The following is a 24,080-nucleotide window of genomic DNA, read 5'->3' as shown; positions in this document are numbered from 1 at the left end:
TAGAAATGCCATCACATAAGCAAATAGTGATTATAGAACCTGATGATAATAAAATGAATAGAAAAAGAAAATTAGATGTTAAAGTAGGTTTATTTATCCAACACATTTTTATTTGGAAAAGGATGACAATTATGTCTGAGAATACATGAGTGAGAAATAAAATTATCAGTCACTTTTGATCTATACATTTTAATATAACATATCTTTAATATAAAAGAATTCTTAAGAACCCTGCAACGAACATAAGAATCAAAACAGTGCCAAGAGTAACAATAATCTTAAAGTCATTGTGTGGTCTTCATCAATCTCACCTGCCTTTCCCTATGAGGAACCAACAGCCTGAAGTATTTGTTTATCATCTTTGTGATTAGCTTTAACAAAATTATCTTATAACATGTGGATATATATCAAAATATTCTTAATTTTTCTTAATTTTAAAATATTGCTAAATTCATATTATAATATATGTAATCATTCATGTCTTCCTTTTGTTTCCACAACCTTTGTTGAGGGTATGTGTAGTTTATTTACTTTGTTTAATAAATAGAAAACTAATGTGTATCATTCCAGCTTTCTGCCAGGAAGCATTTACCACAAACTGACCTAGGGAGGAAGAACCCAAGAAGAGCACAACAGTCTCAGTGAGCTGAAAAGACAGAGAAAGGGTAGCAGAGAGGCTGAGGTGACTGAAATTTATAAGGCAGAATAACAGAAAGGGAAAGCAACACAGAGGATGATTTGTTCAAATCTACATTGGGATATCATTGAGTACTTGACCAAATAATAAGCAGTGTATGTATAAAGTGAAACTTCACACCCTAAGAAAAATTACTGGAGAAGAAAAACCACCAGGAAGCTGAAAAAATACTGGACATTGCACAGAGTCAAAAGAAATGAAAACCCCAACCAATCAAAGTGATAAAATTTTATGAACAAATGGTTAATTCACCAGAGAACCTAAAAAAGACCAGACCTTAGGACAAGGGTTAACCTAGTCCTAAAGTAAAGACTACTCTGAACACATCCTCACAAAGATTACAAACAATCCTCATAAGGATTAAGCTGAGCTACAAGTAAGTTTGCATGTCAGAACAAAATCTACCAATTGTTAAGGAACAAATTTAAAAAATCAGGTACCTGACAATGGATAGGATGTAACAAATATTGCTAGAAATATGAAGAAGCAAAAAAATGAACTATAAACAGGAGAAAATCAGTCAAAAAACACAGAGAAATATCAGGTATTATACATTTACAAAGAACATTTTAAAACAGCTCTTACAAATATATTAATGACTAAATTAAAAAATTTACTTGTTTGGCTTAATATCAGGTTAGACACTGCAGAAGAATAAATGAGTGAACTTGAAGATAGAGCAATAGAAACTATATAAAATATATAGAGAAAAAATATTGAATTATGCCTAAGAGATCTATGGAGCAATCATTAAGTTATCTAATATATATGGAAGTTTAGTCCCAGAAGATAGGGATAGGCATAAAAATATTTGAAGATTATAGTCAAAAGTTATCACATTATTGAAAAACATAACTCCACAAATATCCAAAGCTCAATGAAATGCAAGCAGTATAAGGCACACCATAATCTAATTGCTAAAAAATTATTAAAAGAAAAAATTTAAAGATAGTCTATCCAGAATTATTTTTCCAGTGAAAATATTCTTCCAACATGAAAGCAAAATAAAACCATGGTCAAGAAAAAACAAAACAAAACAAACAAAAAGACAAATCCTGAATAACTTGTTGTAGTAGACAGCATTATAAGAAATGCTAAAGAACATTTTTTTAAGCTGAAGGAAAACTAATATTATTTGGAAACTCCAATCCCCACAAATGAATGAAAAGCTAGAAATCACTTTTTTTCTTTTTTAATGTGTGTAAATAGAAAATATATTTCCTCTTTTTAATTTCTAAAATTTCTAATTTCTACTTTTTTCTCTAAAGTAATAATAGCAACGTGGTGGATGGTTTATAAAGTATGTAGAAATAACGTATATGATAAAAATAGCACAAAATATGGGAAGGGAAACAAGTTAGCATAATATTGTCAGATACATATTCCAAGCTTTAGAACAACAATACATACATAAAAAGAACAAAGTGCTATAGCTAATGAATCAATAGAGAGGCTTAATGAAATAATAAATAATAATAAGTAATTAAAGGAAAATAAGGAAAAGAAAGAGGTCAAAAAAGGAACAAAGAACTGATGAAGTAAAAAGAAAACTAGACTTCAAACCCAACCATAGATAACTGTTTTAAATGTAAATTCACTAACACACACCAAAGGTGGACATTGTCAAACTGGATGAAAAAGCAAGACCCTATAATACTATAATATACTATCTGCAAGAATCCCATTTTAAATGTGTGTTTATGTCTATCATCTATCTATCTATCTATCTATCTATCTATCTATCTATCTATCTATCTATCTGTCTATCTATCATCAATCAAGAGTATATATGTTGAAAGCAAGAGGATAAAAAAGATATAAACATTACTCATAAGAAAGTTAAAGTTACTATCTTAATATCAGGTAGTATACTTTAGCACAAGGAATGTTACCTAATATGAAGATAGGCTCTTCATAATAATAAAAGATTAATTTCTCAAGACGATATTAGAAATCTAAAATGTATATGCACCTAATAACAAAGCTTTAAAATATAAGAAGGAAAATTTGATATTAAAGAAGAAATTGACAAATCCTCAATTATAATTGGAAATTTTAACACTCTTCTCTAGTAACTTATAAATTACAAGAATAGCAGGATGGAAAATCAATAAAGTAACATTCTTCTCCAGTAATTTATCAATTACAAGAACAAAAAGACAGAAAATCAGTAAAGTACGGAAGACTTGAATACAATTATTAACCAACTTGACATAACTTATATTTAAAGAACACTACAGCCACTAACTACAGAACACACTTAAAAAATCTACTCATGGAACATTCACAAAGATTAACTATATGGTAGGCCATAAAAGAAGTATCACTCCTTATTACAGGACTGAAAATTTAGAGAGTATATTCTTTTTTAAAAAAAAATTATTGGAATATAATTGATTTACAATTTTGTGTTAGTTTCAGGTGTACCGCAAAGTGAATCAGTTATATGTTTACATATATACACTCTTTATTTAGATTCTTTTCCCCATAGGCTATTACAGAGTATTGAGTAGAGTTCCCTGTGCTATACAGTAGGTTCTTATCAGTTATCTACTTTGTATATAGTAGTATGTTTATGTCAGCCCCAGTCTCCCAATTTATCCTTCCCCAGTTTATCCTGTGGTAACCATAAGTTTGTTTTCTACATCTGTGACAATACTTCTGTTTTGTAAATAAGTTCATTTGCACCCTTTTTTTTTTAGATTCCACATATGATATCATGTCACACTGAATGAAGTAAATCAGACACAGAAAGACAAATATCATATGATATCGTGTATATGTGGAATCTTTAACTGAAACAAAATTAAACTGTACATCTATAACAAAAGTATACTTGAAAAGTCACTAAAATATTTGGAAATTCAAGAAAACACAACTAAATAACCAAATTGTCAAAGAAGAAATCATAGGGGAAATTAGAAATATTTTGAACTGAATAATAATGAAAACACAATGTGTGATATAGTTAAGGTAATGCTTAAGTGTAAATTTATATGTTTAAAAAAGGGAAAATTTGAAAATCAATGGTCTAAACTTCCACCTTAAACAATTAGAAATGTCAATCACTTTAAAATCAAAGTTAATACAAGGAAAGAAAGATTAAATAGCAGATATCAATGAAATTGAATATGGACAGACAATGGGAAAAAATGAAATATCAATATATTGAAATATCAATATAATTGATAAACATAAAAAAGAAGAGATAAAATTCAAATTATCAATATCAAGTAGGAAAGAGGAAACTTCACTATATCTCTACTCTAAAGCATTAAATGACAGGAAGGGAATGTTTAACATTTAATTTTACAATTAAACTAAATAAACTCCTTAAAGGACATAATTTGCATAATTGGCAAAAGAAGAAATAGAAAAAACTGAATTATCCCATATCTATTAATGAAATTGAATTTGTAATTAAAAACCTCCCCACTGCAAAAACTTTAGAATAGGATAGCTTCACTGATGTATTTTGTCAGGCACATAAGGAAGAAATGATACCACATGGCCAAGTGAGGTTTACCTCAGGAATACAGAAATGGTTTAACTTTTAAGAATCAATTAATGTGAGCTTCTTTGGTGGTGCAGTGGTAAAGAATCCGCCTGCCAATGTAGGGGACATGGGCTCGAGCCCTGGTCTGGGAAGATCCCACATGCCGTGGAGCAACTAAGCCTGTGTGTCACAGCTAGCAGCCTGTGCTCTAGAGCCCGTGAGCCACAACTACTGAAGCCCGTGTGCCTAGAGCCCGTGCTCCGCAACAAGAGGAGCCACCGCAATGAGAAGCCCATGCATCACAATGACGAGTAGCCCCTGCTCGCCACAACTAGAAAAAACCTGCACGCAGCAATGAAGACCCAATGCAGCCATAAATAAATAAATAAATTTAAAAATCAATTAATGCAACTTGTCACATGAATAAAACAGAAGAGAATAATCTTACATTCATGTTTGTTAGTGCAGAAAAAGCATATGACAAAATTCAACATACTTAATGAAATGCTTAACAATGTAGAATTAAAGGGAAGATTCCTCAGCCAGAAAAAGGGTATCTATATCTATATATATCTATATATCTATATCTATATCTATATCTATATATCTATATCTATATCTATCTATCTATCTATATATATATATATATATATATATGTATTCAACATCATACTAAGTGGTAAAAACTAAAATATCCCCCTTTCTTTTTTTCTCTTACTACTTATGTCCAACATTTAATGGGAATGGATCCTAGATAGTAAAATAAACCATAAAAAGAAATAAAATGTCTTAGAGACAGGAAAGGAAGAAGTAAAACAGTCTCTGCAGATGCTGTAGATATGTATGTGTACTTTGTTGAGAATCTACCAAAAAGTACTAAAGTTAATATTTAGGGATAAACTATACAAAATATACACATGACTTGTACACTGAGAAATCACATAATATTGCTGAGAGAAATGAAAGAATATCTAAATAACTGAAGAGATATACCATGTTTATGGATTACAACACTCAGTAGTGTTCAGATGTCAGTCTTCCCAAACTGACATATGAATTCAACATAATTCAGTCAAAATCCCAGGAAACTTAAATTAGCAAGCTACTTTTAAAATTTACATTAAAATTCAAAGAATATAGAATAGCCATAATAATTTGGTAAAAAAAAGAATGAACATAAAAGTCTTAACACACTTGATTTCAAGATTTTCTCTAAAAGCAATAGTAATCAGGAAAGTGAGGAACTGGCATAAGACAGGTTTACAGATTAAGGGAACAGAAGAGAGTCCATAAATAGACCCACACATATAAGATTAGTTTGTCACAAAAATGCCAAGTAATTCAATGGGGAAAGAGTACTATTTTGAGCAAATAGTACTGCAACATGTGGATATTCATATTGAATAAAATTTAAAAGATTGACAATACCTAGTATTTTTCAAGGATGTAAAACAGCTGGAAATTTTATACATTTCTGGTAGAAGTATAAAATTATATAGTTATTATGGCAAATAGTCTGGCAGTTTTTTATACAGTTAAACATTTACCTTATCATATAACATAGAAATTGTACTCCTAGTTACTTACCCAAGAGACATAAAAATGTATCCACCAAAAACTTGTACAAAGCGTTTTTATTCATAATCACTTAAAACTGAAAACAACCCAAATGTCCAATAGTCAAGACTGGGTAAACAAATTGTGGCTTATCCATGTATTAAAATACTACTCAACCATTAAAAGAAATGACCTATTGATTCGCACAACAACATAGATTAATCTCACAAATCTTATGTTGAGAGAAAAAGCCAGACTAAAAAGGGTACAGACTGTATAATTCAATTTACGTTACAGACTAAAAAAGACAAAGTAATCTTAAATTATGGAAGTCAGATAATTGATCACCTGGGACAAGGGTGAGGGTGATAGGGAAGGGGCATAAGGAAACTTCTGGGGGTGAAAGAAATATTCTACATCCTATTAACCTAATTAAGGTGATGGTTGAATAGGCATGTACGTTTGTCAAGACTCTTCAAACTGTACATTTAAATAGATTTATTTTATTTTTGGTAAATTATATCTTATAAAAAGGTTTATTTTTAAATGCCACTATAAAAAATAGTGTACATTATTCTTTGTGGACGTGTGCAAGAGTTTCTCTGGGGATTGTAATTAGTAATTCCATTCCATCTCATTAGTGATCTTCCAGATCATAGAATATGTAATTATTCTCACTTGTAAGATGATTCCAATAGTTTTCCAAAGTTGTTGTACAAATATAAAACCCTACCATGTGTATAAGACTTCTTATTGATTGACATCCATGTCTACAATTACCAGGTTTTTCAAAGTACTACATTTTGCAAATCTGTTAGGCATGAAATAAAATTTCATTGTAATCTAAATTTGCATTTCCCTGATTATTAATGAGATTCAATGTGCTGTCATATGTTTCTTGATAATTTATGTTTTTTTCTTTTGTCTTTTTCTCATTTTTATGAGTTGTTTTCTTATACATTTGTAAGAGTTCTTTATTTAATCTGTAGGCTTTGTCAGTTATTTGTGTGGCAAGTAACTCCTCCACAGTTGTGTTCTTTTAATAAAAAGAAATTGTTAATATTAACGCAGTCAAATGTATAAATATTTTTATGGGTAGCAATGTTTTATATATTGCTTTAAAAGTTAATTCCTCCCTACAACAAAGACATAAAAGCATTTTATATATACCTATTTCTGCAAGAGTTATCATTGACATTAACATCTATCCAGCAGACCCAGGAAAACTGAAAATGGAGGATCATGTGGAAATTTCGTTCCTGGATCACGTTTGGTACATTGTTCTTTCCGTATTCTATTGACCAGAACTCAATCCCATGCCCCTACCTAAGGGATGCTGGAAAAATGAGGCGTAATTATGTGTCCAGAGAAAAAGGAAAATGTGGTTGTTGAACACTTAGTTAATCTATTCTTCTGAAGAATATTTTGGTTCTTCCAACACATTGAATGCACTCGTTCCTTTTCCCAAGGGAGACAAACCAAATCTCATCTGGCCTCTGCATCCAGTCAAGTCCAAGATTTCCAGATTTCCATCAGGTCTAGATATGGATCATCTTGATTCTGTAACATATGTACTTAAAAGATAAGTTCATTATCCACAGAAAAAAAATATTCCACTCAGAAAAGAGATGAACAGGAGCCCCAAACTACTCACTGCTCTATCACAAATATGAAATTCTCCTGTAAGATCATTCATTGTAAAGCTTTTCTCTCTTGTGTGTGTGGGAGGAATGAGAGAGTTCTTAATTAGACACTGATATTACTCTTTGTAAGAAATTACCTTGTCTATCCTCCAGGGTATCTTGACTTCCCTCTCTGACAACTTTTTTGTTTTATTTCATGGCCACAGTTGAAATGTGTATTGAGGAATATACCCTCCTTGGGGGCTGTACAGATTTTGTAACTCAAATTCCTGTTGATCTACATTTGGAAGCTTAAATTTTGTTTTAAGGCTCAAATGCTCAAAGATTTGTTGCTGCTTTAAACTGAGACACTTGGTCTCTTTGGCAATGAAGTCATCTCAAAATCTAATTGGTTTCTGACTTGTTTGCTTCCACTCAATTCCATGTACTAATAACTTCATTGAAAATTGTTCAATAAATAATATTTGAATTAAACAATTAACAAAAGCTATCTAAAAGCTAATTTTAAAACATTTATCAAAAATAAAATATACCTTCTTTTTCCAAAGGACATATAACTTTCACAATAATTCATTCTGTATTTAGCTACAAAGCTTAATTTAACAAGTTCCAAAAAGCAGAAACTACGTCACAATCTCTACATGTCAAAATATATGGCATGTGGTTACCTCTGGTATCAGAGGTAAAAGCAGTCATACTTTTATTATTAACCATAAAAAATAACTATATCACACCTCCAGCTAAAAAAATTAGAGTACAATAATAAATGTGCTAATCAAGAGACAAGAATAAGGAAATAAAAAATAGAAACTCTAAAACACACACCAAAAACTTAAAAATTCAAAATGTTTTTTTAAAGACCAGTAAAAGAGACAAACATTTGACAAAACTGATCATTGTCAGTAACATTTATTGGGTACTCACTACTTACAATGTATTTTGCTAAGCAGTTTATAAGAACTTAGCTCACTTAATGCTCAAAGTCATGTTATGAAACTTATTCATTCATTTACTTCATAAACATTTATTAAGTACCAACTATGTGCCCAGCACTCTATGAGACACTGTGGACATAGTGCTGAACAAGAGAAATGATGTCTCTGCCCTCAAGATATTTGCATTCTGAAAGAACAAATAAATACCCTCATTTTACAGTTGGGGAAACCAGATCATAGAACTTAGATAACTTTCTTAAGGTTACATAACATTCTTTGTGTTTGAATTTTATTGTATTCCCTGGTATATCGTGACCCTAACCAACACAGAATGCTAAAAAGGGGAGGGGGAGATTGAGAAAGCACATACTCAAACCATTAAAATTGTAAATACAAATTTAAAAACAAGATACAAATATTATCACCATATTATTGTAAACATTTTTTTTTCACCTACTTGCTCTGTGCCAGGTAGTACTTTAAATCATTAAATGTTTATAATTACCCTCTGAACTACGTATTATTATTTCTACCATATTTTACATTTTGGGTAACTGAAGAAATGAAATTAGATATTAAAAAACTTGTAGTTGCATGCAAATCAAACTACAATGAGGTATCACCTCACACTGGTCAGAATGGCCATTATCAAAAAAGCTAGAAATAATAAATGCTGGAAAGGGAATGGTGAAAAGGGAACCCTCCTACACTGTTGGTGGGAATGTAAATTGATACAACCATGATGGAAAACAGTATGGAGGTTCCTTAAAAAACTAAAACTAGAACTACCATATGACCCAGAAATCCCACTACTTGGCATATACCCTGAGAAAACCATAATTCTAAAAGAGGTATGCACCACAATGTTCATTGCAACACTATTTACAATAACCAGGACATGGAGCCAACCTAAATGTCCATTGACAGATGAATGGATAAAGAAGATGTGGCACATATATACAATGGAATATTACTCAGCTGTAAAAAGAAATGAAATTGAGTAATTTGTAGTGAGGTGGATGGACCTAGAGTCTGTCATACAGAGTAAAGTAAGTCAGAAAGAGAAAAACAAATACTGTATGCTAACACACATATATGGAATCAAAAAAAAATGGTACTGATGAACCTAGTTGCAGGCCAGGAATAAAGAGGTAGACATAGAGAATGGGCTTGATGACATGGGGTGGGAGGGTGAAGCTGGGATGAAGTGAGAGTAGCATCAACATATAAACACTACCGAATGTAAAATAGTTAGCTACTGGGAAGCAGCAGCATAGCACAGGGAGATCAGCTCGGTGCTTTGCCATGACGTAGGGGTTGGGATAGGGAGGATGGGAGGGAGGCTCAAGAGGGAAGGGATATGGGGACATGAGTATGCATATGGCTGATTCACTTTGTTGTGCAACAGAAACTAACACAGTATTGTGAAGCAATTATACTCCAGTAAAGATCTATTTAAAAAAAAAAAAAACTTGTAGTTGCAGAGCTGTATTTATCCTGGGAAGTCTGGATGTAGAATATAGGCTTAACTACTACTAAAACATGTGACCACTTATGATGAAAGAATTTTTTTAAACCTTTAAACAATTGACATTTATATAACTCACTGCTAAAACATTGTAATTATGGATGAAATACTTGATTTTCTAGGGAAACATGAATCACCAAAGTTGACACAAGCAAAAATTTATATACAAATAATTAAAGAAAACATGGAAGAAATTGAAAACACTTTCAAAAACCTAACTCTGCTGATGGTTGGCAGGTTCAGGTGAATTTTTGTGAGTCCTATCAGTGTTCTAAGGAACATATAATTTCTCTACTATTTAAGCTATCAGAATAGGAGATAGGAATGTTCTGACATGTTTACCAAGCTATCACCCATCACTATGATACCAAATCTGTCAATGCTAACTTGTAAACAAAGCAACCACCAACTCACTAACAAATATGCACACATGCAAACCAAGAAACCTAATGAGTACAGACAATCTCACCTTTGAATATAGATGCAAAAATCTTAAATTTAAAAATATATCAAATCCATTCTTGTACACATTAAAAGAGTGATATATCAGGCCAATGTAAGTGTTATTTGAAAATGCAAGGTTCAGTTTTCCTGGATATTGAAGCAAAAATTGTCAACTCTAGTACAGCAATTTCAAGTCTATATTTTATTCCTAAGAAACAATTAAGAAAAGTGTTAAAAAATAAACAGGGTGTTTATCATAACATTGTTTATAATAGTGAATATTGCTATTGCTCCAGTCAGGAAAATTATTGGAAAATATCCTACATTTAGCGATTATAATCCATCGTAAAATGTTACAAAACATCCAAGTAGTATACACAAAGCACTTTGATGTTTAAAAGAAAAAAAATCCCAGCCGACTGCACAAATAAGGGAAGACTTTACTGAAGAGGAAGCATTTAGAATGGGTCTCAAAGAATTAGTAGCATTTTAACAGATATGACTGGGAACACACAAAGTTGTGTTTCTGGGTCAGGAGATATGGAAGGAAGTAGTGAGAAATCGAACTGAAAAAGCAGACTGTGTCCAGAGCATAAAGTACATTAAATGTAGATAGTAATAAATAAAACAGTGGAACAGAACTGTGAAGCCCAAAAAGATTTAAGCATGTGAGAACCAATTATATAACAAAGGCAACATTCCAAAAATTGTCGGAAAAGGAGTTTTAAGGGTGCTAAAATAATTAGTTGCACTTCCTATTTCACATCAAAAACATGAATATAGTCCAGATGGATTAAAGATCCAACTGCTAAAAAATAATTTTTACAAAATGCTACCAGAAACGCTGAAGGAAATATGGACATAAACTTGGGTTTACAGATAATTTTACAAGAAAACAAAAATTCAGAAGTTATGAAGGAAACTACAAATATGTTTGTTTCTCCCAAAAATATTTATAAACTTGTATCACAGATACCATAATAAACTATCAATACACTGAGAAAGAATTTTTCTGAGAAACAAAGTCATAATAGCCCTAATACACAAAGAACTCTAAGAAATTAAACAATGCAAACAGGCAAATAGAAAAGTGAAAGAAATAATTGCAAAATAATATAAGCAAACAATTCACAGAAAAGCAGATTCAAACAGTCAATATAATTATGAAAAGATGTTCAACTTTCTTAGAGTCCAGAGAAATTTTAACAGAATGCCACTTTTAACCTTTCAATGCTGACAAAAATTAAACAGATTGATCACATAATGCGGTGGCAAAGATATGGGAAAACAGTCTCATATATTACTTATACGTGTGGAAACTGCTACTCTATTATTGGGAAACAATCTGGCAGTACTTATTAAAATTAAAAATGTGCACACCCTTTGATCTATCAATTCCACTTTTGTGAATGTTGTAGAAACTGAAAAGCAATGGTATATGATATATGTACAAGGTTGTTTATAGAAATATTATTTCTTAGTAGCAAAAAAAAAAAAAAGGAAAAAGGTTGGGACTATGCTGAATGTCTAAGTATAGGGGATGGTTGATTAAATTCTGATACATCTATACAAGGGAATAATATGCAGCTATTAGCCAGAATAAGTCAGGAGTTGCTCTTGGATTTGATATTTTATTAATAAAATAACTCATCATATGTGTTTATATATGCATTACTGCGACAAGGTGGGAAATTACTTGCTAACTGTATTTCTTTTTGCAGAAAGGAGATACTTGAAGGGGTGGGAACCAAAAAAATTCTTAATTCACTTTTCCTGACTCTTTTGTTCAACATTTGTAATAAGCATGTATTATTTTGTAATTTATCCAAGTTATTTTTGCCATTTAAACAAATTTACAAAGTTACAAAAATAAAGTATAATATATATATGAATATATATATGTATGTAATATATATATATGTAAAATAGAGTCTCTGAATTGCTTTCCTGAAATAATACGAAAGAAAAGGAAACTATCCTCCGTGTAATCTAACTACTTACCAGACGATCCACATGGAAAGTGAAGTACATCAACCAGCACACCGTCCTTAATTGTGATGACACTTTATCGCACTCAGCCTATTAAGTGCTTAAATTACCAGATAACAGAATCTATGTTCTTAATAGTGGAAAGTGTATTAATGGTATTTTCCTTCCTTATTGTAGCCCAGTTCCAACAATCACATGGATGAAGGTTAATGGTTATATTCCTGGTAAAGCACGTCTGCGTAAATCTCAGGCAATACTGGAAATACCCAATGTGCAGCTGGACGATGCAGGCATATATGAATGCCGAGCTGAAAACTCACGTGGAAAAACTTCCTTTCGTGGACAATTACAAGTATACAGTAAGTGTTTTCAGCAAAAATGGATGCTCTAGTCCCAAGAGTCAAACTGAAAATACAAACTAATTTGAACTAAATATTGCTTGTTAGCTACATTAGAACATGAGTAATAATTTATAATCATGTTTCTTTTACATGGCAAAGCATCAGGTAAAATTACCCTATACACAGAACTGCTTTAAATTAAAAATGAATGGGAATTATAAGGTTCTTTGTACAACATAAAGAATTGATAACCTTAAAAATGAGATACGTTCCCAGCACCAAAGCTATCGTCTAAGTTACAAATCTTGTAACCTTTATTAACTTATTCTGCCCTTGGTCTGAATCAGAAGTCACAATTAATGCCCATGAACCAAATCCTACTTGTCTTTTTTCCTTGTAAATTTATTGGAACACAGCCTCACCCCTTTGTTTACATATTGCCTAGGTCAGCTTTTGCACTGATAAGGCAGAATTAAGTAATTGAGACTGAGATCAGCTGACTTGCAAAGCCTCAAATATTTGCTATCTCATCCTTTACAGGCAAAATTTGCTGCCCCTACTCTAAATTAATGCATCTGTATAATAAATGAACTTCACAGCCTACAAGTGTTTATATTGTCCAAAAATTTCAGAGATAACAAGTCATGTGTAAAATTGGGAAAATCTACTTCAAAAATATGTACAATATCATCTTTACTTCTATGAATCACAAATTGTACTTTTCATATTTACTACTTTTCATATTTGCTTTTATAATGTACATTGTACATAAAGGGTAAGCGATAATACTCGTATTTCTCAGATGAGGGCACTAAAAAACAGAGGAAAACTATAATGCAGAGCACTGATACAAGCAAATACAGATGTTTCCAATATGAAATTAAACAAATTTCATATTCAACTGAATCAGCCAGCAGCTATAACTGTCACTGTATCTCAAGGTCAGTTCTTCTAAAAAACTGAATGTTCTTCACAGGGACTTTAAAAAGTATTTTGAAATATTAATATCTGAATTCAACCAGTTTTCCTTTTCTTATTTGTAACAACTCCTTTAGAAATTGAGCACCCCAACCAACTTGACTATGCCATGCACATTTTGTTCATTCACTCATTAATTCAACTAATGTTTATTTAGTGGCTATTACTGCACTACATGCTAGTAATAGAGATCTGAAGGAGCTCTTGGTCCACTAGATCAGATGAAAAGCAAGCCCCACATAAGGCAGAGCATGCTATCTGCTGTGATGAAAGCATGTGCAAAGGACTATGGGAGCACAGGGTCCACTGCATTCTACTGAGATGATTCAGGAAAGCATTCCAGAGAATTTGTACTTTAAGGGATATCCCACCCACCAGTGGTCTGGCAGCCAGCTGGGTCAGGACCCAGCCTCTACCATCAGCAGGCTGGCCCCAGTCCGAGGACCCCCCAGGGCCACATAACCAGCTACCAACCAGTGGTCAGTGCCAGCCTTGTGTCACCAGGCCATGAAGCCAGCCATGCTGGGACCCAGGCACTCACTCCAGCAGGCCAGCAGCCACTGTATTAGGTAGGGCCAGACAGCAAATGAGGCAGAAATAAATTAAATAGAGGCTAGAAAACAATTTTTAAAAATCAATGAAACTAAGAGCTGGTATTTTGAAAAGATAAACAAAGTTGATAAACCTTTAGCTAGACTCATCAAGAAAAAAGGGATCCCATATAAATTAAATCAGAAATGAAAGAGAAGTTACAGCCAACACCACAGTAATACAAAGGATCATAAGAGATTACTACAAACAGTTATATTCCAATAAAATGGACAATGTAGAAGAAACAGATAAATTTCTGGAAATGTCCAATCTCCTAAGAATGAATCAGGAAGAAATAGAAAATATGAACAGACAAATTTCCAGTAATGAAATTGAATCAACAATTTAAAAAATAAAAAAGAAAAGAAAGCTTCCAGAAAACAAAAGTCCAGTACCAGATGGCCTCACATGTGAAATCTATCAAAAATTTAAAGAAGAGTTAACATCTATCTTTCTCAAACTATTCCAAAAATTTGCAGAGAAAGAAATTCTTCTGAATTCATTCTTCAAGGCCAATATCACCCTGATACCAAAACCAGACAAAGATATCACACACATACACAAAATTTTAAGCTAATATCATTGATGAACATAGGTGTACATATCATCAACAAAAAATTAGCAAATTGAATTCAACAATACATTAAAAGGATCATACACTCTGATCCACTGGGACTTACCCCAGGGATGCAAGGATGGTTCAACATCCACAAATCAATCAATATGATATACCACCTTAACAAATTAAACAATAAAACTCAAATGATCATCTCAATAGAAAAAGCTTTTGACAAAATTCAACATTCATTTATGATGAAAACTCAACAGAGTGGGTATAGAGGGAACATACCTCAACATGATAAAGGCTGTATATGACAATCCCACAGCTAACACCATACTCAATGTGGAAAGCTAAAAGTATTTTCTATCAGATCGGGAACAGGACAATGATGCCTACTCTTGCCATTTTTATTCAAAATAGTGTTGGAAGTCCTAGCCACAGCAATCAGACAAGAAAAAGAAATCCAAATTGGAAAAGAAGTAAAACTTTGCAAAAGACAGGATACTTTATAGATAAAATCCTAAAGACACCACTCCAAAACTATTACAGCTCATCAATGAATTCAATAAAATTGCAAGATACAAAATTAACATATAGAAATCTGTTGCATTTCTAAGTAAAAACTAACTGCAAACTCTCAGAAAGAAAAATTATGAAAACAATCCCATTTACCATCACATCAAAAAGAGTCAAATACCTAGGAATAAATCTAACTAAGGATTTAAAAGACCTATACGTGGAACATTATAAGACACTGATGAAAGAAATTGAACATAACACAAACAAATGGAAAAGTATAACATGCTCAAAGTTTGAAAGAATTAATATTGTTAAAATGACCATACTACTCAAGGCAATCTACAGATTCAATGCAACCCCTATCAAAATATCAAAGGCATTTTTTACAGAACTAGAACAAATAATTCTAAAATTTGTATAAAAACACAAAAGACCCCAAACAGCAAAAGCAATCTTGAGAAAGAAGAACCAAGCTGGCAGTATCACAATCCTTGATTTCAAACTATACTACAAAGCTCCAGTAATCAAAACACTACAGTACTGGTACAAAAACACACACCTAGATCAATGGAACAGAATAGAGAGCCCAGAAGTGAACCCACATGTATATGGTCAAGGCCGCTGAGCATGTGTGTCCGGAGCCTGTGCTCTGCAACAGGAGAGGCCACAACAGTGAGAGGCCCGTGTACCGCAAAAAAAAAAAAAAAAAAAGAACTAAATCAAACTAAAAAGCCTTTGCACAGTAAAGGAAACTATCAAAAAGGTTGCCAACTGAGTAGGATATTTGCAAATGATACATCTGATAAGGAGTTATAAACCAAAATGTACAAAGAACTCATACAATTCAACATCAAAAAAACAAACAACCCAGTTAAAAAATGGGCAGAGGACCTGAATAGACACTTTTTCAAAGATATGCATATAGCCAACAGGCACATGAAAAGATGTTCAACATCTCTAGTCATCGGGGAAATGCAAATCAAACCAACAATGAGCATCACCTCACACCTGTCAGAGTGGCTATTATCAAAAAACAACAAATAATTGTTGGTAAAGATGTGAAGAAAAGGGAACCCTCATGCACTGTTGGTGGGAATATAAATTGGTGTAGCCACTGCGGAAAACGGTATGGAGATTCCTCAAAAAATTAAAAAATAAAACTACCATATGATTCAACAATTCCACTCCTGGATATTTATTCAAAGAAATGTAAACAATAATTTGAAAATAAATATGCACCCCTATGTTTATTGCAGCATTATTTATAATAGCCAAGGTATGGAAGCAATCTAAATACTCATTTATAGATTAATGGATAAAAATGATGTGAGATTTTATATATATATATATATATATATATATATATATATAGAAAAGATGGACTAATAGCCTAAAAAAAAAGAATGAAATCTTGCCAACTGCAACAACAAGGGTAGACCTAGAGGGTATTATGCTAAGGGAAATACAACATAGAAAGACAAGTAGCATATGATTTCACTTATATGTGGAATCCAAAAAACAAAATAAATGAACAGACATAAAACAGAAACAGAGTCATAGGTACAGAGAACAAACAGGTGGTTGCCAGAGGGAAGAGGGGTGGAGGAATGAAAGAAATAGATGAGGGAGATTAAGAGGTACAAACTTAAAAAAAATATTTGACAATAGAGGAAAGACACTTTAACCATATCTTACAGATTTCATACAATTGCATTGTCATCTTTCTGATAAAGAAATTTTTCTCTGTTGTAATTTTGAAAGCTTATATATTTACATACATATTTATAATGCACTAGAATGCTAGTAAATATAGAACAATTTTATAGCAAATGAAATTTGAATTTACAAATTATTTTCCCAAAGCTATTCAGGTTCTATCAGAAAAGAAAAAGCAGAGCAGTTATTCAATAAACTGACATGTTTTAGTACTTCAATCCATGCTAAAGCTGCTTTAGTATTTGGAAGAAGTGATACCTCTAAGCCTTCTTTACTAAACAAGTTCCAGTGCTCTCCATGGGGAGAGTCTAGCCACTTACTGCAAAGTGGGTAAAACAACAAGATTTGCTTCACTTAGATTATCAGAACATTATCATTGCTATATTTTTTTACACAGGAAATAGAGTGCTGTGTGTAATGTAATGCTGTGTTTCTTCCAAACACCAATAGTTAATGCATAAGAATTTGTGAATATTCCATATGAATTTTGAGCTTGGTGAAGTATTTGAGAAATGAAATCACCCTTATTTAATGCCTAAACTCTTACAGCATACCCACACTGGGTAGCAAAACTGAATGATACTCAGTTAGACAGCGGGAGCCCTCTCCGATGGGAATGTAAGGCTACTGGAAAACCCAGACCCACATACCGTTGGCTGAAGAATGGAGTACCCCTCTTGCTTCAGGTACTGTTGGTAACCTTAGCCTGTTCCAGTGTAATTTTAGATGGATTTCACAAAGGATAAGCTATCTTCCTTTAGTCTTATTGAAAGCCATTTCTTACGTATCCCTTATGTTTGGAATGAGAAAAATAACATATATAAACAAGATTTTCTTTTAATTTTAATTGCCTTATTACTTTTTTGAGTAATATATCACTTCTTTAAACATTATTCTATCCTATAAATTCTTTCAAAAATATCAATGATTATCATAGATGTATTGCCATTTCCAGCAGACTTTTAGACATCATCTAGTTTATTGCTGTCACTTTGCAGATGATGGAGTTATCTCCAAGAAGTAAAGTGACTTGCCCAAGATCATATATCTAGTAAGAGGTGAGACTGAAAGAGAATCCTAGTCTTCTGTGTCCTGGGCACGTTCTTCACAACATCCTGCTACATATTGAAAAGTTTATTTTTAGTAAATCTATTGCATTCTTTTATTTTACTTTTTATTTTTTAACATCTTTATTGGAGTATAATTGCTTTACAATGGTGTGTTAGTTTCTGCTGTATAACAAAGTGAATCAGCTATACATTTACATATATCCCCATATCTCCTCCTTCTTGTGTCTCCCTCCCACCCTCCCTATCCCACCCCTCTAGGTGGTCACAAAGCACCGAGTTGATCTCCCTGTGCTATGCAGCTGCTTCCCACTAGCTATCTATTTTACATTTGGTAGTGTATATATGTCCATGCCACTCTCTCACTTCATCCCAGCTTACCCTTCCCCCTTCCCGTGTCCTCAAAACAACTTAATACCTACTGAATTTGAGAATAAATCGGTTACTATTTAAAATAAGAATAATTGTTATAATTTCAGCTCTTTCCCTTGTCGTGGCCTTTCCAGGAAGGAGGACAAAAAGGGAATAGTTCACTATTTATGGACAAAAGAGAGAGAAAGTTTGAAATTCCAAACACAGCTTCTGCCCAGGTCCTGTCATTACCAAAGGATCTCGTCTGACATTTGCCTCTTTGGGCTTTGGTTTGCTCTTTTGTAAAATGAAGAGATTGGATCAGATCACCCCCACAGTCCCATTGAGCTCCGATATTCCCTTATTCTAAAACCAGTTAGTCCAAAACAGAACACAGTTACACAAAAAAACAGACACAAATAAAAAGAACAATAGAGCTGTTAAGGAAAACTGAGGGGGAGAGAGTGGGAATCCTGAGATACTGGTTCATTGCCTGTCTCTCTCTAATTCTCTGGGATATCAGGTAAACCTTGAGATGGGATCTGTGCTAGTTATATTTTCAACTGTCACATCCAAGTAAAGTGAATTCCACTGGCAGATAATAGTCTGTTAAGTGAATGGGTTAATTTTTAAAATGATGTCAAATTTCTTGGCATCTTCGTTGATAGGTAATCAAAGCACTGCTCACTAAAATTAAAAGAATGATTTGTTTGACATTAAGTAGATAAGACACCTGGTTGTTTAACAGCATTTTAAATTTAAAATTTGCTTGTCAAATGTGTTCTTGGCCTCAGTTTACCTCAGTTTGCTCATGCTCAATCCTCTGTTTCCTGTATTGTTTCATCTGACCAGTTTACATTTTCTGACCAATAGTTCTATACAGAATCCAGTTGCAAGGCAGTTTTTTGATTTGTGTTACTGTGTTGGGAAGTGAGAGAAAAGGCAAATTTCTGACCGGATTAATGTAGTAAAGAGATTCTTGTGATGACCTGGTCTGTATTTAACCTTGATCCCATGTATATACAGTCTCGATCCTTCTACCATTTGAACTCCTGCTTCTCCTTTGTAAAATGAATTCAAATAAAAGCAGTATCAGCTGATTGTATTTCATAAGCTTAACTAGTATACCAAACAAAAGCAGCTTATTTTAAAAACATAACTAAAAGTAAAACTCATAACTACAGGAAAATATAGTAATAATTAGGTTTCTGACTGAGAAATAGTTGTATTTTACATAAGATGTTATATTAGAATAATGAACAGAAGATTTGTGTTCCTAAGTTGTCAAATAATGTTCAATTGCATTAATCAGAGGCTTTTCTGTCTTGATCTAGGAGAGAGTAACTGTAAAATCTCTATGATTTGTTCACTTGCTATATCTATTTTTTTTTTTATTCCATTACAGAGTAGGGTTGAGATGGTTAATGGAGTATTGATGATCCACAATGTGAATCAATCAGATGCTGGAATGTATCAGTGTTTGGCTGAAAATAAATATGGAGCCATTTATGGGAGTGCTGAGCTGAAGATCCTAGGTATGCAATTTCTAAGTAAATAAAGAGGAAAAAAATGTTGCTTCTTTTCATGCTCTAATTCTTACTATACTGAAGGTTTATGATGTGATCATAAAAACCTATTTTATGGTTTGAAAAGAAATACTATGTCTTGCTGATATGTATTTTTTAAGCTTGAGGAGACAAGTATACATGGTGTACAGTTTATCCCGTAACTTTCTATAAGATTTTCTCTAATTTTAGTTTTAACCCTAACAGGTTTATACAATATGTCTTTTCTATGGCATTAAAAAAAATCATATAAGAAAAGTATGCTAACTTTCAAGGAAGAATGCTTTAAGGGTAGGAAATCAGAATGTAGGTTTTCAACACAGCAGGGCTTAATATTCTCCCAAGCAGCTCCTACCTACCAGTAGGGGTGTGGCTCCTGCAAGGTGGGACTCCTAAGTAAATCACCCTCTCTTGAAGTGTCATCAACCATTGCCACCCTTCCAGGTTGATGAAAGCCTTTCTGAGGCCAGGCCAGCAAGCTCCTAGTGTTACACTCTTGAGAATATAACCACAACACAAGCACTACTTCACTCTTTACTACAAGAAAAATTCAGTCCAGGGGAATAAGCTACCCAGATTGAGCATGGTTCAGTTTCTGGAATGGATTTTACTTTTTCCCACTCGCATGATTTTCTAAGCTTTTGTTCTGGGATGATTATAATACAAAGAGGGAGACTTAGATGGTCTTAATGCACCATCTCCCAAATGTGGCAGGAGCCTAAGTGTGCTTTGTACTTTCCACTGACTCAAAGTACAACATTAACAGAAACACCCAAGATCTCTGGAATCTGAAAATGCACCATTCACATATCAGCTGTGTGATAAATCAAAAACCATAAATCAAATTGAATAATGAATGTTTACATTTGAAATTTCTTCACATTATCACAAATCCATCCAAAATAGATATAGGAGTCCACATTTCAATGTCGTACATACTAACCAATCAAATATTAATGTACTTTCCTGTCAGCTCATACTCCAACATTTCTGAATTAAAAAGCTGATTCAGCTTTCACCTAGTTAGTGTTTTATCCAGAAACACTCTCAAATGTGTCCCTTTCTCATTCACCAGACATATTTTCAAAATTATGTTTAATAAGGTACATTCCCAGCAGGCAACCAAAAATATCACCTGCAATCTTCCTTTAAATTCCTTAACTTTTCTTTCAATTTTTTAATCCATCTCAATTGGTACCTTTTTTGTGTGTGTTGTGTCTTTTAATGTTGTGTGCCATGCATTATACCAATATGTGATGGACATAAAAAACTTATGAAATATTCATAAAATTGTCATATTGGTATAAATAAATGTCTCAGATACAGTAAACCTGTATACATATTTCCAGTTTCTCTTTAAGATTCAAAGGTGACTTTTTTTTTAATTTGTTTTTGTCTCTCTGTCACGTGTTGTTTTAGTCCAGCATTCTCAACCACAGCTACCTACTGGAATTTCCTGGGAAGTTTAATCAAAACTGTCTTAAAATGATCAGGCCTAGATGAATAATTGCAAACAATGAAATAAAATTTTAATTGAAATTTAAATAATTCAATTCCTTAAAAATATATTTCTTTTAAAACTACATTTAATTTTGTATACTATTAAAATAAAATATGCATTGAGACTCACAGATAGGAAATGGGCTACACAGGATTGCCTTCTATACAGATAACCTCCATTTTTCCAAAGGAAGCCCAAAATAGACTTCTGTGTCCAGCCCCTTCACCTTTTGTCCAAAATGCTCATTAGTCTTTCACAATTAAAGTTGATAATCGTAATTAAAGCATCTCATTCTTTGAAACAGCCTTTGTCTCTGGGCCTCACAATTGTACGGAACTATCACCTGCTGATGGAAAGAAAAGCCAATAAGATAGCTACTAAATAATAATAAATTAAATTTCAAGTTAGTGCCTTTTACATGTGTAGATATCCTATGATTTTATTAGAAATGCATTCCAAAGATAAAGTTGCCAAATCTTGGTGAATCATCGATTAGAGGTTATTGTCATTGCTTGTGGTAGAACTAACCTTTTACTTTTCCACAGCTTCAGCTCCCACTTTTACACTGAATCAACTGAAGAAAACAATAATTATTACTAAAGACCAAGAAATCATCATAGAGTGCAAACCCCAAGGCTCTCCAAAACCAACCATCACTTGGAAGAAGGGAGACAAAGCAGTTAGAGAGAATAAAAGGTTAGAAGTCTATTTCATAATTCAAACTCTTAATATCAGACTTTTTCAATGCAGATGATACAAACAAAGTATATGTCTTGCCATAATTGTGAGATATATGTCATGAACTGACTGAACTATGGTTTTGTCTACATAGTGATTAAAAAAATATCAAATGATTTATAAAGAAAAAAGTTATACCTCAATATAGCCAGACTTCTTTGCTTCAGTGGTATTTCAGCACCAGTTGGGAATTTCACCAGGTTATGAAGAAAGCAAGCACTTTCATTAAGTTAGTAATTTTTGGTTTTCATTTGGGTCTGCCGATTTGAAGACCCACAAGTTATCTATGATAATTTTTAGAGATTGGATTCTCATTTCAATCTTAATATTAATAATAATATAAATATACCCTGGATCTTCTGGATAATCACTTTATGACAGAATACTTCCAAGTGAAATTTGTGCTGAAGTTTGCATTTTTGTTTTCAATCACACTGATGCAAAATACTATAGAATTATTTCAATTGCCACAGGCAAATGAGAAATGTTCAGAAAACTATTTAACGTGTAAAGGTTTGTCTTTGGTATGTAAAGCCAAAGGATACCACAGGAATACAAATGGGGAAAAGTGATGAGAGAATCAAATAGTTGCATGACAGTCTATATATGGCAAATTTGAAAGTCCCATTCTTTACCAATCATTATCATGTGGTGTTTTAGCTTTGGCAAAATATTATCCTCCATTCTGTTAAAATAATGTTGTGTATGTTGTTTTACAGTTTTGTTTTTCATTTGATCTATAAAGATAAGGAGTTTATGTTTTGTTTTATGTTTGGGTCTCTGTAAACATATAGCTAAAATAATTTAAGTCATCATTAGGGGTCCATTTAAGCAATTCTTTAAGTAATTTTGGAATATTTTGAAATACTTGAAAAATTTCTTTAGAATATATATATATATATATTTTTTCCCATTCAATTCTGAGAAACACTGTTTTAAATTGCTTGTCTCTGATGAAATAATTTATGAATGATTGGATTCCGTCCAGGCCCAAGGACCTATGCTGCCTGGAAAAGGTGATAACCTAGAATTGACATGGGTCATAATGGACATTTTGTTTTGAAAAAAATTTCTCTTTCTTAGTGGGGGTAGGGTTGGGCAGCAAATCACACACTGTGAGATCAGTGTTGCATTTCGTTGAATTGCCTTTGGTTGAATTACATATGGTCAAATTGAAGATTTTTGGATTATTGCTCAGAAATATGAAAAAAAAAACTGACACAAATCTTTCATTAAAGCAGAAGAAAATTAATTCATCATATACCAGTAAGAAAATATTTACATTGTTTGGTTACCATTTTTTCTGAACGTATTAAATTTTTTCATAATATCATCAAAATATATATGCCATATTAGTACAAGCCATTCCATTTGAAATGCATTACTTTGTTTTATGTTTGTGGATGGCATATCAGCTTTGTCTTATTTATTTCAGTTCACCATAGAATGTTCCTCATCAACTATTCATAGACATCACATTGAGTTTAAAAATGTGGCATCTCTTTTGTCAAAGCAAAAGTACTGAGAGAGGAACAGGATTATGTGTTTTCTATTACAACAAATATGAGCATAATAAATTTTTATTTTCCAGAAGTTAAAAAGTATAGTTTGTGAATTTTCCATTTTTCTTGCTCACTTTTCTATTCACTGCTAACCCCTTGGGTTAATGAGACAAATACAATGGCTTCAAACTCAGATCACTCAATTTTTCCAGATCTAAATATTTCTGGTCAAAGTGCTATTTAGGAAAAAGGCTGAAAGGTGTTTTTATTTAAGTAAAAGGAAGATTTGGACACAATTACTTAGCATTGTGTTACCCTGATATGTTTATATCATAATAGGTCTGTAAACTGGTTTAATTT

General features: G+C 32.6%; 1 protein-coding gene across 1 annotated transcript in view; it reads left to right on the top strand.

Moving 5' to 3' along the window:
- Positions 1-24,080, top strand: part of CNTN5 (contactin 5) — a 519,618-nt gene that overhangs the window by 220,480 nt on the left and 275,058 nt on the right. The window contains exons 8-11 of the mRNA XM_073807952.1: positions 12,467-12,648; positions 17,546-17,682; positions 19,820-19,949; positions 22,026-22,176. Coding sequence (XP_073664053.1) covers positions 12,467-12,648; positions 17,546-17,682; positions 19,820-19,949; positions 22,026-22,176 — 600 coding nt within the window. The remainder of the gene's footprint in view (positions 1-12,466; positions 12,649-17,545; positions 17,683-19,819; positions 19,950-22,025; positions 22,177-24,080) is intronic.

Source organism: Tursiops truncatus, chromosome 8 (assembly GCF_011762595.2).
Source record: "Tursiops truncatus isolate mTurTru1 chromosome 8, mTurTru1.mat.Y, whole genome shotgun sequence".
Lineage (NCBI taxonomy): Eukaryota > Metazoa > Chordata > Mammalia > Artiodactyla > Delphinidae > Tursiops > Tursiops truncatus.
This window is presented reverse-complemented; position numbering and strand designations above follow the sequence as displayed.